Source organism: Excalfactoria chinensis, chromosome 1 (assembly GCF_039878825.1).
Source record: "Excalfactoria chinensis isolate bCotChi1 chromosome 1, bCotChi1.hap2, whole genome shotgun sequence".
Taxonomy (NCBI): domain Eukaryota; kingdom Metazoa; phylum Chordata; class Aves; order Galliformes; family Phasianidae; genus Excalfactoria; species Excalfactoria chinensis.
The window spans coordinates 135,300,322-135,320,653 of NC_092825.1; the positions used below are offsets into that span (position 1 = coordinate 135,300,322).

Sequence of the window (20,332 nt, forward strand, 5' to 3'; positions counted from 1 at the left end):
TAAAATTTTCTTACATTTTTTCTTTTTCTGTTGCTGTTGTGAGAATAGTACCCTTTTCCTCTTCACAGTGATCTTTTTCAAACTAGTCAAAGCTGTGCCTTCTTTTGTTGTTTCAGAGATATATATCATTGCTAGGGTATCTGCTATTAGCTGTTTTTTAGTTAAAATCATGTTTTTCCAGGTCTTAAGCCTCTGAACATGTTCTATATTCATCTCAATAGGATTTGTGCACTTTTAGAGTCTCTCAAGTATTGCCCTTATCATCAGTTTATACTGGTGAAGAAAATATTCAGCTCTTTGATTATTTTGAGATTGTTTGTTAAACTTGTGTCTGCAGTGCTTTGTATTTGCTAGATAATGCTTATGCCTAATACTGTGTGTTGCAGGAATTACTGCTACGTAGACTCTCAGGCTTTAATTTTAAAGGTTAACTTTACTAGTAACAAGACATTCTGAATTAGCTAAATCTTAAAATCAGAAAAAAGAACCAAAAGAAATAACTGTCTTTCTTAACATTGTTTGTTAAAATATTTTAATAACCATAATATATTCATATCTGGTTATGTTTTCTCTTCACAGCGTTATTCAACCTTATACCAGTGGGACTTCGAGTTGTTGCTATCCAGGGTGTAAAGACTGGGTTGTATATAGCCCTAAATAATGAAGGTTTCCTCTACACATCAGTAAGTACCTTTCTGAACTCTGTTAGAGGCAGAGCTGAAGATTAAATATATACTGGAATGTAGATGTGTGGTCACCTGTAAGAAGTACAGTAATGTCTGTATTTTTTATTTATTCATATAGTACGCCCACCTGTGTACTCATGTATGCATGCAGCATATCTATAAATGATATATAGTAGAAAACACTGTATGTTGTATATGAGAGTATATGTGTTAGTAGAACACATATTTCCCAGTAGGCTATACTGGTAGTGTGCAATACACCACAAAGATTATTATTTTCAATTAAATTCTCCAGAAAATGCAAATAATGACCTGTAGTTATTTCTTTCAGAGTTGTTCTGAATCCAGAAGCTGATAAACAGTTAGATTTATTGATAAAACAATAACTATAATTATAAAATCAATATAAGAAGTCATTTATAGCCTTAAGTTTATTGTAGTGTTCCAACTTTATGCTTAGCACTATAGAATTTTTAATGTCGGCTATCAGAAACAATGTGAATTCTGTGAAGAACAGAAGCTTTGTATAAAGTTCAAAGTATAAGAAAAATTCTTTTGAGTCATGAGCAATATTGCTGTATAAAGTGATTGGAAAGGCCTCTGTTTGTTTAGGATATTCCAGAAGATTTAATGCTAATCAGTCAGTCTGTTATGAATATAAAATTCCTCAATTTTGTGTAAATTAGTGTCTTACCCTCCTTTAGAAGACAGACAAACTTTAATAGGAGCAGACAGTTCTGTCAAGCCTTACGAACGTGGCTTAAAGGATTTTTCGTTACTATTTTTTATTGCCCTCTATGTCAAATTTATTTTAATAGTACTTTTTCCATTTCTTGCGTCATGTAATTCTTAATTTCCCACTGAGTTACAATACACTGTTTTGTTTTCAATATCCATTGAAAGGAAATTGGACAGATTAAGTTTCTGATGCCCTCAGGGAAAGTATTTTGTTTCAAAAATACAATTGTCTGGGAAAACCTAATTAGGGGGAAAAATTGAACTAATCTTGAATGTCAACGTCAAGACAAAGAGAAAATTGCTGCTTATAAGAGATCTGTTGGAAACTCCACCAGCATGATGTAAAACAATTTTTTTTTTCTTCTGTTCAAGACAATAACAACAACAACAACAAAATCTATCATAAGAAAACAACATCTGACATGCTATGTTTTCTGTCAGAAGGAAGAAGTCTAGAAAATAAAACATGGAATTGGTAGTATTAGGACATTACTGACTTCCCAGTTCTACGTGGGGAGTTCTTTTCAGTATGATGAACAGTACTTTATTATGTGTTATGTGTTGGTACAGCTACATCCCTGTCCAGTGCTTTCTGAAATAATACTTCTTCCTTCAAAAAGAACTGTGAATTTTAGAAAACGTATCAATTTCCTGGACCATTCAATGTATTTCTTGTGACAGTAGTGGGAATCTGAATTCCCTTGTTCCTATGTCTTTTTAAACAATGCAGATTATTTAGGCTGTGAACAGTCTTGTGGATATAAATAAATGGTTATGTAAGTCAAAAATGCAATCCACGTATAATGTTTTGCAGGACTGCATATTTTTCATTGCCACCTAGTAGTAATACTTTTGTGCTTGGTGTCTTCTTATATTCCTGTGGTTACTGAAAACTTGTTAGGAACTTCGGAACTTTGTTCTGTGAATGTTTTCATGTTTTTAATGTATTTCATTTAAAGATTTCATGGGATAGTGTCTCAAACTGTCACTTTAGCTTGTGTGAGGTAAGGAAATTAATATTTGGGGGCTGTACTGCTTTCTATTTCTTGTTCAGAGAATAAAAAGATAAGTGGACCATTAGGTGACAAAGAGAAGTGGCACATCAGAAAACCAAGTGGAAACCTTGGGCTTTAGTATGTGTACAAAATGATTTTCAACTTATACTTTTGTCAAAGATGAAATGTAGTAATATTCTGGAGTTTAATGCAGATTTAAAAAGTGGTCATTTCCCATAATGCAGGTTTGATTGTTTCATATTCATGTATTGAAAATTTTGATAATGTATTTTCATCTCCATAATTGACTGCTTTCAGCATAGAGACTAACACATTTGAAAATAAGAAGACAAAGCATGAGAGAGAAAATAGCCTTCTCCCTGAGGATCAAGATGAAAAAACGCTGTATGCAGAATGTTCTAAATACTGTCCTTTGCAGAAAAAGAAATATATATATTTATCTAGCCACTTTCTATTAGTGCCTTCTTTGATTCTTGGTCACTGTGGTTTATCTACCTCATCTGCAATACATATATATGTATATTACTTGTTTTCCCTTGGTTATAAGTTTGGTATGCCCTCTACTGTCAGTGAAATAAGCACCAAATAATGGGAGTGCTTGTTAAAAATTTCATATATTTAAATATATAAAAATATGTAGCTAGAAGAGGTGATTGCTGGACTGCTCTCTATTATCTTTGAGAGGTCTTGGAGAATAGGGGAGGTGCCTGAGGACTGGAGGATAGCCAGTGATGTCACTTCAGTCTTCAAAAAGGGCAAGAAGGAAGATTCAGGGAGCAACAGGCCAGTCAGCCTCAACTCTGTCCCTGGAAAGGTGATGGAACAGTTTGTTCTTGTTTGCTTTTATCATACTTTATTCTGCCACATTTGAGTAGGATTTTTTTCAACTAATTCACAGAATTATTATTATCATTATTATTATTATTATTATTATTTGAGGCAAACAAATTAGATGACTGTTATGGCAATATTTCTTTTATAAAACAGAAATGCAGGGACAGCACATTGTGTCAGAAAGTGATCTGTACTTGCCTCATATAACAAAAGTTTAATAGAGAGGAGATTGAAAAGCACATTTCAGGGAGTATATTCCTCTGTAGCTTGGGATGCATTGCTTGAGTGGTGAAATAAAGTTCAGTGTGTTCCAGAAGGAGTTGCAATACAGTATCAGGGAGGAAGAATATGTCTGCATGGTTTATGCTTATTTATATCTGTGTTTGGAGATAGGTAATTTGTCTCTCAAGTTGCCTGCCAAAAATAAATACAGCAAACTGCTAATATATTTATTAGCACAGCTGAGCAGAACAGAGCTGTAGATAAGCTTATGGTGATATCATCACTGTGAAAAGTCTGATGCTTATACTTGTTACTTTCTGGATGTTTAGGACTACTACTTACTGATTTCAGTAAGGCTTTTGATACGGTCCCCCATGACATCCTCATAACAAAGCTGAGGAAGTATGGGATAGATGAGTGGACGGTGAAGTGGATCGAGAATTGGCTGACTGGCAGAGTGCAGAGGGTTGTCGTTGGCGGTGCGGTGTCTGGCTGGAGGCCTGTGACTAGTGGCGTCCCCCAGGGGTCTGTACTGGGTCCGGTCTTGTTCAACATCTTCATCAACGACCTTGATGAGGGGATAGTGACCACCCTCAGCAAGTTTGCTGATGACACGAAGCTGGGAGGATTGGCTGACACGCCTGAAGGCTGTGCTGCCATTCAGCGAGACCTGGACAGGCTGGAGAGCTGGGCAGTAAGAAACCGGATGAGGTTTAACATAAGCAAGTGTAGAGTCTTGCACCTAGGTAGAAATAATTGCATTCACCAGTACAGGCTGGGAGAAGACCTGCTGGAAAGGAGCTCTGCTGAGAGGGACCTGGGCGTCCTGGTGGATGACAGGTTGGCCATGAGCCAGCAGTGTGCCCTTGTGGCCAAAAAGGCCAATGGCATTCTGGGGTGCATTAAAAAGAGCGTGTCCAGCAGGTCGAGGGAGGTGATCCTCCCCCTCTACTCTGCCCTGGTGAGGCCTCATCTGGAATACTGTGTCCAGTTCTGGGCTCCCCAGTACAAAAAAGACAGGGATCTCTTGGAAAGAGTCCAGCGGAGGGCCACAAAGATGGTGAAGGGCCTGGACCATCTCCCCTATGAGGAGAGACTTAGGGAACTGGGTCTGTTTAGCCTTGAGAAAAGAAGGCTGAGAGGGGACTTGATCCAGATTTATAAATACCTGAAGAGTGGGAGCCATAGTGGCGAGGCTGGTCTGTTTTCAGTAGTGCGTGGGGACAGGACTAGGGGAAATGGGCTGAAACTTCAGCATAGGAAGTTCCACATGAATGTGCGCAAAAACTTCTTTACAGTGAGGGTGACGGAGCACTGGAACAGGCTGCCCAGGGAGGTGGTGGAGTCTCCTTCTCTGGAGATATTCAAGACCCGCCTGGACGCCTACCTGTGTGACGTGGTGTAGGGAGCCTGCTTTGGCAGGGGGGTTGGACTCGATGATCTCTAGAGGTCCCTTCCAACCCCTATAATTCTGTGATTCTGTGATTCTGTGACTAGAAGTGGTTACTATTTGAACTATGGTTCATAGTATTTATGTAGTAGAAGTATGCTACTTTTAATATGCAATAAAGATTACTAGAGCTGCAACAGTATTTTATGTTAGCTCTATCCCTGGCAGCTCTTTCACTCTGGTGAATGGGGTTAGTAACACCATTTGACTGAAAACTTGTGGTAATGCTTCATGACATTTAAACCAAACATTTATGTCCTATTCATTGAGGTCCACAATTTTTTTTTTTTTTTGTTTGTAAGAAAAACTTTCATATTTGCTTAAAATATTACTTTTCCTTTCCTGTGCTAATTCCTGATATGCATTTGCAATAATCTCTTGATAATCCCTAAAATTACAGAAATGTGCAATGAAGTAAATCCTGAAGGTTAAAAAGCAGCATGTCCAAATTTCATGTCAAAGAATGGAAGATTAGAGACTCAGCAGCTGCAGTTGAATATTTTTCAATTAATAATTTTACGACAAAGAATAGTATCTGTATGCTAAAATGAGTACAATCTAATCTCATGCTTCAGGAAGTAAGGTGATGGCCACAAGGATCAAGAGGAATGCTTTCTTCAATATATGGCATCCTTTCCTGCAGATGCACTGGAGGTGGTTTGCTTCTGAGTTATTTTGCAATTGCCACAGCCAAAGGCTGAGTATGAGCTTGATGGACCAGCAGCCTAATCTAGTCTGTCAAGTCTTTGCTTCTAGCATTTCTTGTTTCTCATGGTAACCTCTCTGTACTTTTGGCCAGTGTTTGTTTTGTTACAGAAATATAACTGCACTTTTCTGGATGGTTCTTTATCCTCAGTTTAGGTGGTCAGAGTTGTCTGTAATCCCAAACACTAAATGCTGTGTACAATGTAGTCTTCCAATGTCCCTATTTCTATTATTTTATTTCCATAGTAATTGTCACTAAACAAGGCTATCAAAAAGATCATGTTCAACATTTCTGGTTTTCCATTAATCATATATGAAAAGTGGCTATCAAAGATTTAAAATCTCTCAAATTTTAAAACATTTTCAAAACCATGTTTCTCATCAAAACCCACTATATTTTTCTATTATTAATTAATATTTAAAATATGGCAGACAATTGTAGATGGATTTATGGTAAGTTGATATCCCTTACAGAATATGTTTGATGTAATTAAGACTTCTCACTGGATGCTCAAGATTTCTAGGTAAGAAATAATGATAAACTGTATGGAATAGATTAGACATAAGTGAAGCTGTCTATCACTGGTGTTGCTGAACAACTAAGGTAACTTCTGTTATTCAGGTCTGTCTCTAAAAGATATGTGTCTAGGCATCAAGATAACTGAATGTGAATTAATTGCAACTTTTAAAATATAAAGTCTATTTCCAAAAATGTTTGTGGTTGGCTGAAGAATGGCTTTAGGTAGGCAAAATTCTGCTTTTATTATCCAATAAAAGTGCTATACTATTTTGACAGCATGAAATAATCACTTGTATTTTCATTTTTATAAATCTCTTAAACTTTCAACTACCTGGATCAGAATATTCAATTTATATCCCGTAATATTAAAGTATAATATATCTCAGAAAAGAGGAAACCATTGTATTTACCTGTGTAATTAGGGAAAGCTTTGTAAGAATTTATTATTTTCAAGGAACTTGAAAGGTGCCAATAACATCCTATTAGGAAGCTGTTGTCTCAAGTGGGAGATTATTAATATGTCTGTGTCTGTTGATTGTGTTGGCAGCAGGGCACAACTGAGCACTTTTAAAAATCCCTCTTGCAAGGGTTAAACTGATGATTGTTTGCAGTGTTTATTCAACATATTCTATTCACTGTCAGATGAGAAGGAGTCTTGACTGATTCCTTTTGACTTGACAAGTATTCTTGTTTTTTAGCAGAATACAATTACAGCCCTAGGGAAATACTGTCTCCCCCTGAGGGCATCTCAAGAGAAATCATAAATCTGTAGAAAATAAGCAGTCAAACCTGAATTCTACACTAAAAGCTTTGGAGTAGGGGTGGGAAGGTGATTCACCTCATCATGTTTGAATTCAGTTATGAATGTTCTCTACATTCTGTTCTTCTGATATATTTGTCACTAAACATCCTGTTATAAAAGGTGACATAAAATCACTACGTGGCAAAACACAAATCTCTGGACTTAATATGCAGGATCTGCAGGAAAATTCTGTACTGAATAGTAACTGAAAAGCTGAAGACTTAATTCTTTCTGTGCACCTGTGGATTTCTTTTTCCAATAACACGCGATGTTGCAGATAGCTTTGGCTTGTTAATAAGATAGTAGAGCTTCTTCAGGATTGCCAAACATTTAGACTACACTACTCAACCTCTTATGTGGTTGAGGCTGCAAGTCTGAAAACAGAGTGTTTCAACATGAAAATGAAACATCAGTGGTTTGCAGTGTTGCAGATGTATTCAGCTAAAGACCTAGAGTTTTCCACAAAAGAGATGTGATTGCCTAATTCACCATGGAATTGTTTACTTATTGCAGAATTGCCTAACAGCTGATGAATTTAAAAAATAAAAATAAAAAAAAAAAAAATAGAGGGAGAGAGAGAGAAAGGATTTTATGCCACTGGAACAAAAAAGGGTTTTATACCATAGGCAAAAAAATATATATGTGTATATATATATAAATATATAACCAGCATTTCAAAAACATAATACGTTCACTTTTTCATGTCCCTCTTGGCCAGCATCTGACTTCCATGTTATGACTGATGTTCTCTAAGTAGTTATACCCTGTCATATTGCCATTCAGGCTACAGGCCAAAATCAAACACAGTCCAGATCATCAACAAAGAGACAACAAAGAGAATAATATGATAAGACGAGCTCTTAAAGGTAGCTTAGAAGATGTTAAGGGTATGTAGAAGTATAAGCGTTTCTTTATTCATTTGCTAAGTATTGGTATTGCTACTACTACAGCTTTATTTCCAAAAGCTAGTTTTAAAAAAATATATTTTATTTTATTTTATTTTATTTTATTTTATTTTATTTTATTTTATTTTATTTTATTTTTATTTTTTTTTTTAAACTGGAATATGCTAAGAGAAGAGCAAGACACATATTAGTGCAATAATGTGAGGACAGACTGGTCACACAAAAAAGTGAAATGTAATTGATAAGAATAATCTTCAAGTTCTATCTTCATAAATCATTGATGTTCTCAGGGAGATATGAACAGAAAAATGTATTCTCTCAGAACTCAGCAGCAGTAGTAATTTCATACTTTCATAATAATTACTTTTCTTTTTATACTGGGATAGAGTAATTTGGTAGAAATTTTTCCATTACTTTCAGTGGAATCTGGAAGTATATGGCTTTACTCCATTAGTTACTAGAAGGTTTTGTATCAGTGTAAGTATCATCCTAATTCACTTTGTTCTTGAACAAATTGTAGAAGGAAGGATCTCTCTGTAGAATAAAATAGAATAATATAGTTGGAAGGGACCAACAAAAATCATCTCATCTAGCTGTCAGACACTTTCAGGGATGACCAAAGTTAAAGCATATTAATGATGGCATTATCAAAGTGTCTGTTGAACACAGAGAGGTGTGGGGCACCAATGACTTCTCTAGGAATCCTGTTCCAGTGTTTCACCAGCCTCACTGTAAAGCAGTTTTTCTAATGTCCAGCCTGAGTATCCACTTGCACAGTTTTGTGCTGTTCCCTTGCATTCTATCATTGGTTACCAGGGAGAAGAGAATGGAACCTCCCTCTCCACTTCTCCTCAAGAGAGGAATTTGACATCTGAATGTTGCTAGAAAAAAGTATATTTGTTCCCCCACCCCCCCATTTTTTTTTTTTTTTTTTTATTTTATTATTTTCCTTTTCCTCTAGAGAACTTTTAAGCTTAGGAAAAGATAGCAGGAAATAGCATTTAATATTCTTTTTCAACCCTTAAATTGTTCATGAAGGGTACTGCTTTGACAGTTTTCTTCTTGACATTTGAAGATCGAGAGTGTGCCCTTGTCTCTTCATTTTCAAGTATCTGTTGGCACCAGCAGTGAAGGAGATGAAAGAATCAGCCTTTCAGGCACTGAAAGAAACAACTTCAGAAACATTAACTGAGGCAATTCTATTACACATTTAGCATTCATTTGAGCATTGAGGATGGCTGTAGAATAGCCACTGGGAAAAGAATAAGAGATAAAATTGATATATACTTGGGGAAATTTCACTATATCTTTGACAGCTGACAGCATCTTGTCCTGTGCCATCCTACTCAGACTTGTGAAATCTGCTTTTCCTCAACTGACATGAGTGGAGGAAAAGATAGATCATTTGAGCTTTGATTTCTGGAGATTATTATATGGGGATAACTGCTCTGTAGAGGACATGAAAAATAGTAAGACACTGTCTGAAGTATTGTTTGATTCATAGCTTTGGATATATAAATATGTCATTGAGGGTGAAAAAATGGAGACAGCAGAATGGATTAGGATGACTGAACCTAATCGTATTAGGTTCACTTACTATACTACCAATAATATGAAAACAGTCTCATTAGTATATCATGTCTGAAACTACTCAAGGTGAAAATAACCACCTTAGAAACTGCTGGAATTACCCTGGTAGGAGAAGGCAGGGGTGCTGACTTATTAAATACGAACAAGGCAGAACACTCACACAAAGTGTCCTTTAATTTGATACGGTCCCAGATTTTGTTGTTGAAGAGTCATGTTCAACTTCATTAGCCTATAGATCATGCCAAACCCAAATATAGTATAAATATATCTGGACCAGGCTCTGAGCAACCAGATCTAGCTGTAGTTGTCCCCGTTCACTGGGGGAGGGAATTGGACTAGATGACCTTTAAGGGTCTCTTCCAACTCAGATGATTCTATGGTTCTGTGAACTTCTGCTGTTATCCTAGAGTCATAGAATGAATGTGTGCCTCCGGTGGCGCAGTGGTAGAATTCCCGTTTGCAACACCAGGGGGCCCGGGTTCGAATCCCCCCCTGTGGAGCAGGGGGTAGAAGTGCCGCTCTGCTACACAGAGGGCTTGAATCCCGGGAGTTGGACTCGATGATCTCTAAGGTCCCTTCCAACTCGCACAATACTATGATACTATGATACTATGATACTTTGGTTGGAAGAGACCTTAAAAATCATTAGTTGCAACTCCTTGTTCTGGTCTTAAAGAAAAGATTCTATGACCTTGTTAACCCTTTTAGAGGAAATATGAGCCAACAGTAAGAGAAGGTTTCTGGACATTTTTGTGGAATGAAAGCCTTAAATTATGTACATCTCAGGAAAATGTTGATGTTTTGGTTAGTTGTAAAGTAACAAAAGAAGTCCTCAAGTGTAACTGTTAATATATTACTGAACGAAGGAATAGTGAACAACAGTTGTGTAATCATAGCTATTCACAATGCTAATTCCTGAATACTAAATGGAAGCAAAGTTGGTAATGCACAAATGTATCCTGAGTGAGCAATAAATTGTTGTTGTTGTTGTTGTTTTGGTTTTGGTTTTTGTTTGTTTGTTTCATATCTCATGGAACTAAATTTGAGGTAAAATGAAAGATTTTATTTAACCTAATAATTATTTTCTGTTGCATACATTCAAGATTAGCAGTAAATACTGGAAAATCTTATTTGCTTAAAGCAAAGATGTAAAAACAGCTTGTGTAAAGCAAAATATTTTTTTATTTAAGATGTTAACAATAAATTTGGAATATTATGAAAGAGATACTTTGCAGTTATCCTGCTAAACAGTTGATTTATTTAGAGAAATAATTACTCATCAAAATCTTCAGTATCTTGAATTGTATTTTGATTTAGGTTTGAGAAGTGTGCTTAAATCTACCTAGAATTTTTCATCAGAATTTTAGAATTGCAAGGAAATAAGAGCATGAGTCTTAACACATTTAATTGTACTCCTACCGTTTGTATATGAAAGAGGGAGGGTAGCATAAAGCATCCCCCCCAACACACACAGTTAGAAGTAATGTAAATTATACATAAATATGTAGTTTAATCACAGACATTAAAGTAAAACCATTGTGGAAGGCCACAGTGAGGTCTTTTCAGAGCCTTCCTTCTCCAAGCTGAACTAGCCTAGCCCTCAGCCCTGTCTCCATAGAAGAGGTGCTCCAGCCCTCTGATCATCTTTGTGAACCTCCTCTGTACCAGCTCCAACAGCTCCACAGTTATCAAAGCAGGAAGCTTTGCATTTAAGATTATGTAACAATAACTTCATAAAAATGCAGAGAACAGTAGACAACTGTTTTGCTTCTTAGTTGTTCCCATCTCTTTGTAATTCCTAAGCAGACTGGATGGCATGTGAAGAAAGGGTCTTCAAGAGGTTTGCTAACTATGTTTGTGCAAAGCAACATGTCCTGAAAAACATCCACATCTATTTTCTTTTTGTCAAGTCCTATTTGTTAAAGCAATACAGAACTCCTTTATCTCTAGATGAAAAAAGGAATTTTATTTGGCATTTTATGGCGTGCATTTTCTCAAGGTTTCCAACTCAATTCCCCTCACTGGTAGGCAGCAGGAGATTTTCTAGCTCATGCTTGAGATTGTTATTAGTATCTCTCTATTAATGTCAAATTGATACTGCTCTGTGATTGGAATGACCTAGAAAGCAAGCTTTACTGGATAAACCCCTATTAGAGTGGCATATTGTGCTTTTATTGTGAGGTAAATCTCTAGATCCATTAAGGCAATAACAAATATATCATAAAAAGACTAATTTGCTTATTTTACAGTGTGAACAGTTAAAACAAATATAAGCAATAAGGAAATACATCCATTAGCACATTTTTTTCTTTGCTATACACATTCAAATCATAAGTATTGAGAGGAAGGCAGGTTTTTCTAGGATGGGTTGTTAAATCAATAATCTGATATTTTGCTAATAAAAGATTACACAGAGGAATTCCTGTACACGAGCAGTTTGATGCTTACAGGTAGCCTCAGTGAGGGGGAAACTGCTGCTTCTTTGTAAAAATCTGTGTGAAACCAGAGCCTGAGCAGTGCTGTCAAATACCAATAATACAGTGACAGAGACTTCTTGTTTTGTTAATGGCTTCCATCTGAGAATCCCACAGAATGTGGCCTGTAGAAATGAAATCAGCTTTATAATTACCGTGTAAGCTGAGCATGAGTCCTTGTAAGCAATCTTCATTTTTCAGTAAATAAATAAAGTATTTAGGATGCTGTGCAATTTAGAAGCATTCAAGTGACCATGGTAACAGGAGCATATATTAAGATTTCAGATATGTGAACATAGAATCTCTTAAAGCTACTCTGTGTAGAGTCACCAGTTCTTTTTGCACACCATTGTTCAGCTGGGATCTGAAAAGGTTAGATGATAGGTATCAAAATTTCTCATGTTTTCTTAAAGTCATAACAAATTCAAAGCAGTGCCACAGGATGTAGTTTGAATGCATTCACAGAGGCTTCTCTCACCTGGATAACTTCTAGAACAACTGACCTAGATTCAAATGATTTGAGTTAATTTTGTGGTAGAATGAATTTAATCTCTGAAATATTTTCTTCAGCCAGCTTGTATGTGGTCTGAAGGGTTGAATGTCTTACTTTCTGCCACCAAACCATGGCAAAATTGCATTTTTCATCCACAGGTTCTTTTCAGAAATGTCTCTTAAGTAGATCCTCTAAAAGGATACTGTCTCTTTGCCATTTCAGTCAAACACAGTGGCAAAACAGTGAACTGAAAACAGAAGTATCCTTCTTCATACTGTTTGTTTGCCATAAGCTAAAACCTCACATTCAGAGTTTCTGCCTAAAGTGAGTGCTTTTGCTTCTATCTTTGCCATCTCTGGTGACTGCTTCTTATCTCAAGCCTGTTTCGTAAGCTAACTGTATTACTTGACAACTTGTACTAGGGTATAATTTCTCCTAGGATAATGTCATATAAAACCACCTTACGACAACGTAGATACAACTCCACTTGCACGACATATCCAACTGGTTTGATCCTGACAGAGGAAATCTAATTGTGCTGATGTAAGACAAAGCAGCAGTGTCAGCGGCCAACCTGCAACTTGCACTATGTCATCATACTTCTTGGAAAAATTTTGCTAAATATGACACTATTATCTTCTGGGTTGAACTTCTGCAGAAAAATACAGTTATTTAAAAATCACATGATTTTGGGATAGCAGTTAAGTGAAATGCTGTGTAGAGTTGCAAACTCCAGGCCACGATTTCTGGTGATCCTGACTACTGCAGAGAGAAGGAGCTCAATGACCTTCAAGGTCCCTTCCAAATTAAGCTATTTTGTGATTCTATAATCCTGTTAATACTGCTGTTAGATTGGTTCCACAGTTTTTAATATTGTCATAAAAGATTTGAAAATTAGCAACAACCTGAAAAAATACCTTCTTGTATACAGCCCTTTCTACTTAAGTGTATGATATTACTTGTGAAATCTGTGTTTGAAAGGAGTAAAAATGGACAAAATTCTTTCCTCTTTTTGTGTTATAATTAGTAGTATCTCGTATTTATTTTGCATCTGTCATTCCTTTCCTTTCACTTTAAATATCCAATTCAGATGTTTGTTTGTTTGTTTTTGTTGAACATTTGTGGCTATAACCATACTGTATGTTGAAAATGAATGTTCTAAAGGCAAGATGAACATTTGTTTAAAAAAAAAAAGTGGCCTAAATCATGTCTTTATTAAGAAATTTGAAGACTATGCCTTTTGAAATAAACAGACAAACAAATAGGCAGACAAATCTCCAAATACGATCATAGGACCAGGCTTATACTTGTGTTTTCTTTTTTCTTTCCTACTATGCCTAAAATAAAACTATAAAAGTTAATGAAAATTGAAGAAATCACCTACATTTCTCAGAAAAAAAAAAAAAAAAAAAAAAAGGCACTCTCTAATTAACAGAACCCTTTACCACGATGAAAGCATGGTGACAAATCAATCCTGCAGAATTTCAGCAGTTAGAATTACAGAATTACATGTGCTTAAGTATTGGACTGCAAGCAGCGCACCTGAGGGAGTCAAAATAGTGAAAATTATGCAAGTTGTTTATGCAAAACTCATCTACAAACAATTTTTCTGGAAAAGTGCATATGTAAAAGTTTCTAGTATCCAATTTTCTGGTTCTATTTACTAAATTGCTGTTTCCAACACAAAGGATGGCTCTGTATTTTCATTCTGTATAACCCTAAATAAGAATGGCAGAGCAAAAGATAAACACATCCTTTTGTAGTGTAATCAGCTAAATGTATGTGCATGGAGTTAGTAAGCTGTTAACAAGAAGTATTTTTATATGTTTTTCATACTTTCCATAGTGTATAATTATTTGCATTACTTTCATGAGATTTTTGTAGAAGGAAAGAAAACCTTTAAAGGGAACATATCAGGAGTTACCATATAACCTTGAAAATAGTGCATAGCATGATGCCAGCTAGCTTAAAATAAGCAACTGTAATAAAAATGTACAGCTTACTTGGAAATGTAGGATAGTAATGTGAATGTAGTATTCTAGTGCACATCTCTGAGTGGCTCAACAGGTCAATTAGCAGGAGGAGGTAGACAAGTGCACTTGAACCCCCATAGGTATGAAAGATAAATTGATGTGGAAATTGTTTGGAAATTAGGGAGCCCCACATGATTAAAAGCCTGATGAATCAAATCTGTTACTGGAGGTAAATGATGAAAAAAACTGTGAGTAAATGTCTCATACTACTGAGAACTGAATGGTAATTTCTGATTTTAAACTACAGAAGAGATGTTTATTTTGTAAGCTTGAATGCTATCTATAGTGTAAATAGAAGCCTTATTAATATTTTATTAAGGTTTTCATCTATTTCTTCCGTTTTCTTTAAATACCATTACCACAACCTGTTACGCTCAGGAGAATGGTACTTTTCCATTATTAAAAATAGAAAAGATTTTTTAGAGGACCATTTGTTGATGGAATTGAACGTTTTGGGGATTTTTGTTTTTCCTATTTTATTCTATGGTGTGTATGGGAGAACATAGGAATATATGTTATTGAGTTTTCTATTTGTTCTTAGCTAAGAATACGCTGCAACAATATTTGACATTTACATGATGGTATTTCATTTCCTGTCTGCAGCTGATTCTCCTAAATTTGTTGGATTGTGTTTTTTCTCTTCCGGAAACATATGTATAAACATACATGTGGTAGATACTTTATAACATTAAACCATAATTCTTTTATATTAATTAAAATATTGACTAGAACATATGTATTTTTTAAAGGTTAATGTACATATAAATATATTAATTTTGAAGACTTGAAACCATGACTATAGCTTTTTTCTCAACTGTATTTGTTAAGCATGTTTCCGTCTTACTTGCAACCTTATTTAATGTAGAAATATAAAATCACTCAATTGAAATATTTTCATAAGGTAGATCCTTAGAAATAAATTTAGCTCATATTTTCTTGATGTTTGTTGATCTTCAGAGAGTTAAGAAAGACTTTTGTAGAATATTTGAGGAATTTCTGACAACATAAACTTTGGATTCATTTCTTTTAGTAGTTTCATTTCTGACACATAAGGTAAGTAAAGTATTTTTGTATTTATGAAATGAGACATACAAATTCCAAAGAAAAACATCTTTTTCCTTTAATTCTTTTAATCACAAACACCTCTTAATAAAGGTGAAAATATTAACTACACTGTATGTTTCTCATTTGAAAGCACGGTGAATTGCAAGATAGAAATGGTGTTAAATGGGATGAAAGAAGTGCTTACAATAGAAATAAATAAGTGCTTTAAATAGTATAGAAGAGTTGTTTAGGAGGGAGTAACATTTACAATGCAAATTAGTCTGCCATATGTTTTGTTAATTCAGTATCTACTTATTGATTATCTGATGGAAGTGCTAGATTGTGTTATTTTCCCCCAGAGAAAATAGCTGCAAATACTGATTTGCATAATAATACCATATGCCTATCATTGGTGCTACAACCCTTCCACTTTCCTTCCCTCCTCCTCTCTTCCTGCATAGATAGAAATTATTGACCCTTTGAATGTCTTTTTTAGACCGTTCTGTACATAGGTTGAAATAGGTAGGTACAGCACACCTCAAGCAGAGACCATGTTAATTTCATTGGAGCTTTGTCTAGAAACAAGGGGTAAAAATGTACCTAAAAAATTAATATCTCAGGATACTTGCATTCAGGAGAGCTGATGGTTATCAAGAAAGATCAGATTAAGGAAAAAAGGAGCCAATCTTATCCTAACACAGACAAAATTAGAAGATTGTTATACAAAATGTAGAACAGTGTCACGGGTTAACCTAGAATCTACCTGCGCCCGTGACAGGGGAACAGCCTGCAGACTGCTATCCCAAAAGGAAAAGGGAAAAAGGGAAAAAGAAAATAAATACAGTGGCAACAATCTAAGGAGGAACACTTATTTACTAAATACTATGTCGGAATACAGGATAATACAATATAATACAATATAATTGGAATTAAAGCTAACGAATCAAGTAAAATAGGAGGGAGCGTGAGTCCCGAAACCGAGAGGCCTACTGTAACTCTAGGCAAAATGGCTGGAATGCTCCCCCCACGCTCCCTTCCTGGCAGGCAGGATTCAAGAGAGGAAGTCCAGCCCCGAAGTCAGATTATATAGTGTCCTTGTCATATGATTTATCCCTGACCGTGATGTTCTCTGGGATATGTAGTCTTCTTCTGTGAGCTGCACATTTAGTTAACATTATTCATTCTTACATGATGTTATGATGTGGAATACTGATAGCAAAATTACAAAATTGCAAAACCATGACAAACAGATGGAAATAAGGATATAGGAAAAGTATGGATATGGAGTAATAACAAATAAGAAAAGGAACAATAAGGCATTGGTCTGATTGTAGCATGCTGAAGAGCAATGAGTGGTCCATTATTCTATTCTTCACAGGGGGGTTTGTCACCAGAACTGATCTGAACCTAACTGGGCCCATAAAAGACGACTCAGTCAAGCTAGAATATTCATAGACTAGTTGGGCATATTTGATCAGAACTGCCTGATGTGGACTGACCTTTGACATGCCAAGGGGTAACATCTCAAAAGACACAAAGCAAGTCAAGAGATGTATTTAACTTTCAGAGATGGGGTGGGAGAAGGAGATTGAATTTAGCAAACAGTATCTCTCCAGATATCATAGATAAATTCTTAAAATATCATTTTATAGGCATAGAAACATAGTGAGAAACAGCCTGTGTGAACTTACCAGGAAGATGCTATATCAAATCAGACTCATCACTGTTTGATAATGTAGTTCACATAGTGATAAGAAAAAAGCTTTGCATATGCTAATCTTGGATTCAGTAGGATTTTGATATTGAGGGAACTGGATTATATTAGTCTGTACTGTAGAGTCACAAGAAAGGCAATCAATTATTTTATGTTCACCTAGGATAAGACAAGAAGTAGTTAGTTTAATTATCACTGAAAGTGATGTCAAGAAAAAAATCTAACTGCATGAGAATTTTACTGGGACAAGCTAAGAACTTATTAATTATCTCACTGGGGGTTTCTAGCTATGAGTTGCACAAACTTGTCATCATGAGCTAGTCAGACTTGCTTCTGATTCAGAGCAAGAATCTTCAGCAGAGCCTGTAACAAAACCACCTTTTCCAGACTAAAATTAACATTATTGCTTTAGTTTACACAGTCTATGAATCTTGGCCCTTGAGAGATAGTGCTACTGCATTATACTAGCTGCAATTTTTTATTTTTTATTTTATTTATTTATTTTTAACCTTGAATATATTGGCATTCAGGTTGCAACACTTAATCAAGCTGTCAAAATAGAAAAAGAAATAGCTAGGGTACTGTCCAGTGTAGATTTCATTAAGTCCAGTAATAATGAAATGATGTGAAGTTGAATTTTTCCTCCTAGTAACCTCAGTTAACTGGAAATGCAGTAACTGTATTGTCACTTAGAAAATAAAGTGTCTTATATTTGAAAAGGTAGTAAGCATCTGCCTATATTTCCATTAAGAGCTCTACAATTCTGAGTGCTAGGTCTGATTTCACAAGATCTATGTGTCTGAGTCAGTATTTGGAGTATTTTCCAGAGATTTCCTCAAGTGGTATGCATCTCTAGAATAGTTCCATATGGTTGGTATTGTTTCCGAATCATTATTTTGGAATCCTTCAGATACTGCCCACTTAGAAATGCAAAGGAATGTAAATCTAGAGGTACAGTTTGATTGCTTACTATACAGTAAATTCAGATTTTTTTTTTTAACTGAAGACTGTGAGAGCCATGTGGATTTCAAACTTACAGGACTGAAACCTAGAATTGTTATTTTACTGAAGAATGTTTTTTTGAGGTCAATAACATTTTGTGGTGCCATGTGAATTTGGTTTGTTTTTGTTTTTGTAGAATTTCTCACAGATGTCAAACTTATTCTGGAAGGCTTGAAGGATACCACTGAATTTAACAGCTGGGGATGCTTCAGAAGTTGAGATGATTTTTGAGGCTGCTTAGTTTCACGTTTGTGAGTCACTAGGCAGGGCTTTCAGAAGAAAAAAATAAAAATAAAAAGAAAGAAAAAAAAAAGGAGAAAAAAAAAAAGCATCTGTAAAGGAATAATGGTGCAATTACATAGCATTGGCTTGTATAAGGTATTATTAGGTTGTTGTCAATTCTGTGTGTAATAGAATTTTCCTCTTTTCTCTTACTTGTGTGTGTGAGCTGGTGGTAGACTGATCTATCAGAAAAGAAAGTTAGCTCATGCTCTAAAAAGCATCAGAACTCTCCAGTGTGTCATCAAAGCTTTTTTAGCTTACTAAACTGCAGGACTGCCCAGTAGAGAACATGGCCAGCAAGGAGCTGCTCCCAATACTATACAGCAATCACTAACCACTCCTGCCTCCTTGCAGGTGTCTCTTTGTGCAGTCCTTTTGCAAGATCCTTCCTTCTCCCTAGAAGGAGACACTTCTAATCTAAGACACTCAACTCTCTCATTCCCTTTCTCTCTGAATTTTTGTGTCCGAAACTGTCATCACAAAACAAGATCCAGTTAAGCTCTTCTTTTCTCTCCTGATTTCTTATGGCCATATCCTTGCTTTATTCCATTTGGAAATTTCTATTCTGTATTAGGGTCTCCCTTTAGAGGATACGTGTAACGTCTTCACAGCAATTGGCCAAATATTAAGGTATGTGGCAGTGTTATTAATGTTCACTGTGCAGATATGGCTGCCTTCATGTCAGTTGATGGACTTAGAGGAATATATACATATTGCTCTTCCACTTGTGTTTTTCATGTTTAACATGTAATCAAGTTTTCTAAATTAGTGTAATAGTAGTAGTAGCATTGTTTTCCCTGAGTTCTGAAAGCTTTACTTCATTTGGGTGTTAACTTCAAGGAAAACTGTGCAAATATGAAGATGTAGACACATAGATTTACTCCAAGATAGTAAGGTGGAGTCGTTTGATTTTTATAACATTAATTTAAAATAATAAAGAAAGAAATCAGTCACTGCAACAGGTAGCTGTCATTATATCATTTGTTATGGATTTAATGTATATAATTCAAAGACAGTGTTTATACCTTCCTTTTGAAAACAGACATGCTTACTAGGTAACAGCAAAGCTGCTGAATTCTGTGACAGACAACAAACAAAACCTGGCGCTCTGGAGATCTGTAGCAAGATGGTTACATCACTAACAGCAATCTCCCCCCGCTCCCCCCCCTACCCCCACCCTTTTTAAAAAAAAAAAAATCTTGATCCTTCTTACAAAATACAGCTAGAGCTTTCTTTTGAATGGTAGCACAGAAAAAGAAGAGTACAGAAAGGAAATAAGGGATGATTCAAAGTTAGAATGATAGACAAAAGAAAATCCTTCCACTAATATTTTGTCTATATTCATTCTTTTTTGGGTTGCTTTTTTCCATGGTTGCTGTTGGCTATTTTTCTAGTTTCCTGCCACGTAATTGTTGTAATACAGGCTTGCTTTTATTTGAATGTTCAAAGACAGAAATGGGTATAGAGAAAGTTTTACTATCAAATGTCCTGTATTTGAGCTTGAACACTCTGGTCTTCAGAGCTCCCTTTTTTAATGGGAAATCTATACTTTCATTTTTATCTTAGAGGGGTAAGAAATTAAGAAAAAGGATCTAGTTTAAATTATCTATCAGAAAACTTTATGTTTGCTCTCCGGAATAGCTTGAAGAAGTAATATGTGGCCTCTGTCCCTAGCTGAAATCTGATCAAAAGACGGCACAATTTTATGGCTATAATGTAGATAACATCTAACCTCCTTCAGCAGCTACAATGACCCAGGCATAGAAATGTTCATTTTAGCATAAAAACTCTCCCTAAATTCATTTGGAGCAAAAACCAGATA

General features: G+C 35.6%; 1 protein-coding gene across 4 annotated transcripts in view; it reads left to right on the forward strand.

Annotated features, from left to right (window-relative positions):
- Positions 1-20,332, forward strand: part of FGF14 (fibroblast growth factor 14) — a 367,985-nt gene that overhangs the window by 275,949 nt on the left and 71,704 nt on the right. For all 4 annotated transcript variants that reach the window (XM_072346322.1, XM_072346341.1, XM_072346332.1 and 1 more), the window contains one exon: positions 580-683. In XM_072346322.1, the coding sequence (XP_072202423.1) occupies positions 580-683 (104 nt within the window). The remainder of the gene's footprint in view (positions 1-579; positions 684-20,332) is intronic.